The following is an 8,370-nucleotide window of genomic DNA, read 5'->3' as shown; positions in this document are numbered from 1 at the left end:
ACTCTCCCCTGACTTCCAATTCTTAGCTTAAAACTCACCTCCTCAAAGACTCCCTGCTTTCCCCAACTCTGCCCCAGAATCTGAGCACCATCAGGCCAGGGACCTGGGTCTGTCTTGTCAGTGTTTGCCACCTGGTGCCAAGTATGTAGTATACACTCCAAAAACATTTGATGGAAAGACTATATGAATGAATGGGAGAGGAAGATGTGGGTAAAAGGCTGAGGAGAGAAGGGAAGGCCAGGGAGAGAGGCAGGAAGAGAGCCGGGTTGAAGGGTTAGAGGAAGGCCTGCAGGGGACAACAGGAATCCTCTCCCCACTCCAGACTGCTGTCCATCTTATTATTTTGCTTATTTTCAGGTGTTCCTGAGAAGCCTCAAAATCAATGGATTTTCAGCACCAGCTACAGAGGGAGATTTGATGCAACAGACATTTAAAACATCTGGTAGTAAGCCTGCAGCTCCTAATTCCACAGCATTCCATGGTAGATGAGTGAAGATCCAAATGAAGAAAAGCAAGATCCTTGACCTGGAGATATTTAAGATGTCTTAGGGTAGATAAAACAAGTCATGGAGAATATTATCCTGTGAAAATGAACACATGACATAACTCCAAAGCAGTTATTACAAAGGAAAAGTTTATTTTCTGTATACTTTAAGCATTGTTCAACTCAGTGTATATGAACACCAAGCTAATATATGATGAGCGTGTAGACCTTCAAAGTGACTTGTTTTTAGAATGAGTTGTTTTATTACACAAATCTTTGCCTTTCCTCTATTGCTCTCCAATATGAATTTAATTTCCAAATTTCTAGTGAAAGTTGCTTTTAAGTACTGGTTGGTGACATTTTCTTGGCCAGGGTATTTCCAGATCAGAGTACAGAGCAGTGGTTCTCCAACCTTAGCAGCCATCATCAGCACCTACAAGGCCAGTTAAACCTCAGATCATAGGGCCCTCACCCTAGTTTTCTGAATTTGTAGGCCTGGTGTGGAGCCTGATAATGGGTCTTTTTCACATGTTCCCCAGTGATGCTGATGCTTCTGGTTGGGGACCACATGGTAGACACCTGTCTGTTGACTCTCAGACCAGCCCAAGAGGGAGCCGGCCACTCACACCCCCACTGTGCTGCCGTGGAGCCTGGAGATGAGGGTCAAGGCCCAAGCAGAGGTGACGCCGACATGCCCGCTCCTGCGGGTGGCCCAGGTCAGGGGGTGGCGTGCCTTCCGCAGCCGCCCTCACACAAAAAGCCCCGTTCACCGGCTCGGGTTCTGCTGAGCCGCCAGTGCTGCCCAGGAGGTTTGGTTAACTCCGTTAAGAAAACAAACGGCTCCTGGGGGCCTGAGGGCGCCGCTGGGCACAGAGGCTGGATTCTTCTTGCCTGGCGGGCAGCCCGCGGCCCAGCAACCGGGCTGCTGAGCAAGGCTGGGCCTAAACTGGGGCACCGAGGCTCTGTCGGGACCAACTCCCTGTGCCTCAGGGTCCTTATTTGTACAAAGGAGAGCTGTGTGTGGATTAAATGACATCATGCTTCCAAACTGTTTAGGGCCTGACACACAGTAAATACATGTTAGCTATTACTATTTGGTTATACGAGTTTGCTGTTTTTGAGGGCCAAAACAGTGGGATAGTAGTAATTACTTATGGTTCATCCTAATATATATTATTACTGGTTCACTTTTGAAATAACAAACTTTACTATTCCACTTTCAGTATCATGAGATTGCAAAGTTCGTTTAAAAAAAAAAACCACCTCTTGATTTTCAACTATCGACTGATCAGGATTTTCCTGCTTTTGTTGATATTGTGCAACCAGAAAGAGGTAGGAGAATAAATTGGAAGCAGAGGTTGATGTAAATAGAGCAACTATCCAGTTCATCCTAAGTTCAGCCTCAAGAGTTCTGATTGTCTTTTCAATAAGTATATCTTACAAATGAGAAATACAATAAAATAAAAAACAGTATATTTGTTTTGAATATCGGATTTTGTTGTGGATGTCTAGAAAAATAGTTCTGCCACTAGACCATTTAAAATTGTTGAGTGAGTCTAAACCCTTCATTTTATAGATGACGCAACTGAGGTGTGAGGAAAAAGAAGTGGCCTGGGAGAGGTGTGTGTTGGGAAGGCTCCTGACAAGCCTGTCCTGCCAGAGCCCCGAAAGCAAAGTCTGGCTCAGGGCAGGTTACCTGCCCTTCAGGGGACAGGCAGGCTCCGACCCAGGGGCTCCAGGCAACAGCATCCCTCCCACTGCAGACAGAGGCAGATCAGCGGCTTCAGACACCACAGCCCAGGCCTGGAGCAGGGGGAGCTGGCAGAGGCCACCCCAGCCACCTGGCATCCAGGGCAGCACGGCTTCCAGCGAGATTTTTCTGGTGCTACAATTCCTCATACCCCCTTAGAGTGATGTCAGTGGACCAACCAATTGGTCTCCCGGTGTGCCCAGCACTGAGATGGAAGGAACAAAGATGTGCTCAGGTACCTTCAGATCACCAGTTTATCTTGAAGAGAGCTGTGGAACCAAGACCTGAGGACAACAGGAAAGGCCACAAGGTCTGGAAAGGAGCTGCCCCGCCTCCCACTCCAGCCCCGAGACTGCAGTTTCTCAGGTGTTCTCTCCGTCATGAATGGTCCGCAGCTACTCACCCAAGCTGCTTTTCTGTCTTCCAGCTTCTGCTCCTGTTACCCAGCTGGCCCCATACTGTGCATGTCTGGGGAGAGAGTATCTCACAGAGGTCAGAGCAGCTTATATGCCCACAAGGTCAGGTGGGTAATTTGTCCTTAACAGGCCTACCGCGCGCGTATTCATTCAGGCCTTTAAGAAAACAACTTAAGAGGGTTACTGTCCAGGTTCCTCTTGCCCACCCCGCCCGGAAAGGGCAGGATATGATATGGCAGGTCTAGCAGACTGGGTTCAAGTCTTAGCTCTGAGGTGTGACCGCAGGCAAGCTGCTGTGAATCTCTAAGCTTGTCTTTTAATGTTGATAGTGATGACCACCCGGCAGGGCCATGGCTGGACGAAATGTTTCTAAACTCTTTGCACACTGGTAAAGAGTAGGTGTGGAACACACGACAGCTCCTATTAGGCCCCAGGTGGGAAGGACTACCAGGGGCGGTCTGGACCCCAGCTTACCACTTTTCCGGTGAGCTACTGATGTTGCTGAGAGGGAGACCTACCGGGTGGGCCCGTGGTCATTACTGCTGTCATTCAAAATGGAAGAGGAAGCTGAGGGCTCTGAAGCTAGGAGGGGACAATCATTTGGAAACAGCTGTCATATCCCCTTAGTGAAAGGTCCAATCTCGATTGGACAGGGTTTTTCTGGACCCACACAAGGTACATACAGCCTATGAAGGCTGAGCAGCTGGCTTCCTCTAAGCAGCTGTGGAGGTGCGGGTGGGGGCAGGCTGCGGGGCAGATGCCTGTTACCTTGCAGCCTGCAGCCCCCAGGGCCTGATTTCTGCATCTCTTGATTTCTGGATCTCTTGAAAAAACCGCTATCTGGGCCCAAAGGCTCATAAAACAATAATCACCAGAGCTAAAAGGCAGTCACTGTCCCCTTAGGCTGCCTTTACTGGTGTACAAGGGCACAGAGATAAGAGCAGGAACAAAAATAATCCCTCATCTTAAGAGTTCAGAGCCCTGGAGGCTAATGAGATCATCTTGGAGACAACATTACACAGAGGGTGAGAAAGCCCAGAGGTTTAAGAGGATGACAAAGATAGTGCCATGCCTAGAGCTATAAAGGAGGCAGGACTCCCATTCCAAATAAAGCTTCCCAAAGAAGGTACACAGAAAAGCAGGCCTCAAAGGATGCACTGGATTGCTTTACCATAATGAAAATAGCTTTATTTAATTTTTACGATTATAAAATTTCATAGAAGAAGAACTTGTTCGTTATGCTTCAGAAGATTGGAGACTGTAGAGAACTAGGCTTCGGGTTGATTAATGATTGTGCATTGAGTCCCCTATACAGAATTTTATTGTTGTTAACAACCATTTGATCAATAAATATGAGAGATGCCCTCTCAAAAAATAAATAAATAAATAAATAAATAAATAAATAAATAAATAAATAAAATAAAAATACATAGAAGTTCCAAGCAACATAAAATTGTACAAAAATTTTAATTTAGAATTCCATCCCTAAAGGCTATATAACCATACTTAACAATGAAATCAACATCCTTTCCAGTTTTATGTAAAGATGGGCCATACTGTACATGTAATTTTCTTTTTCTTAAAGAATGATTTGTTTAATTATGAAAACCTCCCAAATATAGGGAAGCTGAGCCAGAAACAATTAGCCTGCACCTATAAAAATGTCTTAGATAAAATGTTGCTGTTCCCTCAAATAGAATACCAAAAAAAGACATACAAAAACCCCACCCATTCTTTTTCTGGTTTGTTGTTCTGGTTTATGACTTACCAAGTTCTCCCATTTTGCAAGTATGTACAGATGCTGGACCTGTGTGAACCCCAAACCCAAAGAAAAACAGTATTTCACACAAATACCCAGTCTGGTCTGCTAGATGTCCAGTATCTACACAAATGAGAACATGAAACCTGTTGACTACACAAATTTTAATTTCTTTTTAATGCTTATTTTAAAATTTGTGTTTTAATGGACATTAAATGGGCGTTCTAAAATACCTCTTACTCTGGTTGGTTGGGCCTGCTCATTGGAGTTTTCAAGGAACTGCTCTTCCCTTGGCCAGACATAATCAGGTTTTGAGTGCAAGGAATACCCTTATTGATTTTTTCAACATTAATCAACTTGGATTCTCAATCTTCAGATTTGACCTGTTCAGTATTTTTTCTTTTTTTTTTGGTATAATTAATCTACAATTACTTGAGGAACATTGTTTACTAGACGCCCCGCATCAAGTCCCCCCAACAAACCCCATTACAGTCACTGTCCATCAGCGTAAGATGCTGTAGAATCACTACTTATCTTCTCTGTGTTGCACAGCCCTCCTCGTGCACCCCCCCATATTATACATGCTATTTGTAAGGCCCCCTTTCTTTACACCCCCTATCCCTCCCTTCCCACCCATCCTCCCCAGTCCCTTTCCCTTTGATAACTGTTAGTCCAGTCTTGGGTTCTGTGTTTCTGCTGTTTTGTTCCTTCAGTTTTTTCTTTTTTATACTCCACATATGAGTGAAATCATTTGGTATTTGTCCTTCTCTGCCTGGCTTATTTCACTGAGCATAATACCCTCTAGCTCCATCCATGTTGTTGCAAATGGTAGGATTTATTTTCTTCTTATGGATGAATAATATTCCATTGTGTATATGTACCACATCTTCTTTATCCATTCATCTTCTGGTAGACACTTAGGTTGCTTCCATTTCTTGGCTATTGTAAATAGTGCTGCGATAAACATAGGGGTGCATCTGTCTTTTTCAAACTGGACTGCTGCATTCTTAGGGTAAATTCCTAGAAGTGGGATTCCTGGGTCAAATGGTATTTCTATTTTGAGCTTTTGGAGGAAGCTCCATACTGCTTTCTACAATGGTTGAACTAATTTACATTCCCACCAGCAGTGTAGGAGGGTTCCCCTTTCCCGCCAACCTCGCCAACATCTGTTGTTGTTTGTCTTTTGGATGGTAACCATCCTTACTGGTGTGAGATGATATCTCACTGTGGTGTTAATTTGCATTTCTCTGATGATTAGTGATGTGGAGCATCTTTTCATGTGCCTGTTGGCCATCTGAATTTTGTCTTTGGAGAACTGTCTGTTCAGCTCCTCTGCCCATTTTTTAATTGGATTATTTGCTTTTTGTTTATTGAGGTGTGTGAGCCCTTTATATATTTTGGATACCAGCCCTTTTATCAGATCTGTCATTTATGAATATATTCTCCCATACTGTTGAATGTCTTTTTGTTCTACTGATGGTGTCCTTTGTGTACAGAAGATTTGCAGCTTGATATAGTCCCACTTGTTCATTTTTGCTTTTGGTTCCCTTGCCTGGGGAGGTATGTTCATGAAGAAGTCGCTCATGTTTATGTCCAAGAGATTTTTGCCTATGTTTTTTTCTAAGAGTTTTATGGTTTCATGACTTACATTCAGGTCTTTGATCTATTTTGTATTTACTTTTGTGTATGGGGTTAGACAGTGATAAAGTTTCACTCTCTTACATGTAGCTGTCCAGTTTTGCCAACACCAGCTGTTGAAGAGGCTGTCATTTCCCTACTGTATGTCCATGGCTCCTTTATCATATATTAATTGACCATATATGTTTGGGTTAATGTCTGGAGTCTCTAATCTGTTCCACTGGTCTGTGGCTCTGTTCTTGTGCCAGTACCAAATTGTCTTGATTACTGTGGCTTTGTAGTAGAGCTTGAAGTTGGGAAGTGATATGCCCCCTACTTTATTCTTCCTTCTCAGGATTGCTTTGGCTATTCTGAGTCTTTTGTGGTTCCATATGAATTATAAAACTATTTGTTCCAGTTTGTTGAAGAATGTTGTTGGTATTTTGTTAGGCATTGCATTGAATCTGTATATTGCTTTAGGCAGGATGGCCATTTTGACAATATTAATTCTTCCTAGCCAAGAACATGGAATGAGTTTCCATTTGTTAGTGACCTCTTTAATTTCTCTTAAGAGTGTCTTGTAGTTTTCAGGGTATAGGTCTTTCAGTTCCTTGGTTAGGTTTATTCCTAGGTATTTTATTCTTTTTGATGCAATTGTGAATGGGATTGTTTTCCTGATTTCTCTTTCTGCTAGTTCATCATTAGTGTATAGGAAAGCAACAGATTTCTGTGTATTAATTTTGTATCCTGCAACTTTTGTGAATTCAGTTAGTAGTTCTAGTAGGTTTGGGAATCTTTAGGGTTTTTTATGTACAATATCATGTCATCTGCAAATAGTGACAATTTGACTTCCTCTTTACCAATCTGGATGCCTTGTATTTCTTTGCTTTGTCTGATTGCCATGGCTAGGACCTCCAGTACTATGTTGAATAACAGTGGAGAGAGTGGGCATCCCTGTCTAGTTCCCGATCTCAGAGGAAAAGCTTTCAGCTTCTCACTGCTCAGTATAATGTTGGCTGTGGGTTTGTCATATATGGCCTTTATTATGTTGAGGTACTTTCCCTCTATACCCATTCTGTTGAGTTTTTATCAGGAATGGATGTTGAAATTTGTTGAATGCTTTTTCAGCATTTATGGAGATGATCATGTGGTTTCTGTCCTTCTTTTTGTTGATGTGGTGGATGATGTTGATGGATTTCCAAATGTTGTACCATCCTTGCATCCCTGAGATGAATCCCACTTGATCATGGTGTATGATCCTCTTGATGTATTTTTGAATTTGGTTTGCTAATATTTTGTTGGAATATTTTTGCATCTATGTTCATGAGGGATACTGGTCTGTAATTTTCTTTTTTTGTGGAGTCTTTGCCTGGTTTTGGTACTAGGGTGAATGCTGGCTTCATAGAATGAGTTTGGAAGTATTTCCTCCTCTTCTATTTTTTGGAAAACTTTAAGGAGAATGGGTATTATGTATTCTCTATATTTCTGATAAAATTCAGCGGTGAGTCCATCTGGTCCAGGGGTTTTGCTCTTGGGTAGTTTTTGATTACTGCTTCAATTTTGTTGCCGGTAATAGGTCTGTTTAGATTTTCTGTTTCTTCCTAGGTCAGTCTTGGAAGTTTGTATTTTTCTAGGGAAGTTGTCCATTTCTTCTAGGTTTTCCAGCTTGTTAGCATATACGTTTTCATTGTAGTCTCTAATAATTCTTTGTATTTCTTAGGGGTTCTGTCATGATTTTTCCTTTTTCATTTATGATTCTGTTGATGTGTGTTGATTCTTTTTCTCTTAATAAGTCTGGCTAGGGGATTATCTATTTTGTTTATTTTCTCAAAGCACCAGCTCTTGGTTTCATTGATTTTTTCCTATTGTTTTATTCTTCTCAATTTTGTTTATTTCTTCTCTGATCTTTATTATGTCCCTTCATCTGCTGACTTTAGGCCTCGTTTGTTCTTCTTTTTCCAATTTCAGTAATTGTGACTTTAGACTGTTCATTTGGGATTGTTCTTCCTTCTTTAAACATGCCTGGATTGCTATATACTTTCCTCTTAGAACTGCCTTTGCTGCGTCCCACAGAAGTTGGGGCTTTATGCTGTTGGTGTCATTTGTTTCCATATATTGCTTAATCTCTATTCTAATTTGGTCATTGATCCATTGATTATTTAGGAGCATGTTGTTAAGCCTCCATGTGTTTGTGAACCTTTTTGTTTTCTTTGTACATTTTATTTCTAGTTTTATGCCTTTGTGGTCTGAGAAGTTCATTGGTAGAGTTTCAATCTTTTTCAATTTACTGAGGCTCTTTTTGTGGCCTAGTATGTGGTCTATTCTGGAGAATGTTCCATGTGCA

The 8,370-nt window shown here is 42.0% G+C and overlaps 1 protein-coding gene across 3 annotated transcripts in view; it reads right to left on the bottom strand.

Annotated features, from left to right (window-relative positions):
• Positions 1-724: 724 nt before the first annotated feature.
• The window catches only part of SNX1 (sorting nexin 1), a 54,641-nt gene continuing 46,995 nt past the window's right edge, over positions 725-8,370 (bottom strand). The window contains exons 15-16 of one of the 3 annotated variants that reach the window (XM_057488878.1): positions 2,638-2,702; positions 725-917 (exon numbers count right to left, since the gene is read on the bottom strand). In XM_057488878.1, coding sequence (XP_057344861.1) covers positions 911-917; positions 2,638-2,702 — 72 coding nt within the window. In that variant the 3' untranslated portion in view covers positions 725-910. Of the gene's footprint in view, positions 918-2,081; positions 2,519-2,637; positions 2,703-8,370 lie in introns of those variants that run through there. The other 2 variants (XM_057488877.1, XM_036892069.2) reach the window with 2 other exon arrangements.

The sequence above is a fragment of the Manis pentadactyla genome, chromosome 11 (genome assembly GCF_030020395.1).
Source record: "Manis pentadactyla isolate mManPen7 chromosome 11, mManPen7.hap1, whole genome shotgun sequence".
Classification (NCBI taxonomy): domain Eukaryota; kingdom Metazoa; phylum Chordata; class Mammalia; order Pholidota; family Manidae; genus Manis; species Manis pentadactyla.
The sequence above is the reverse complement of the archived record's forward strand: the minus strand, read 5'-3'. Positions and strand labels throughout refer to the sequence as shown.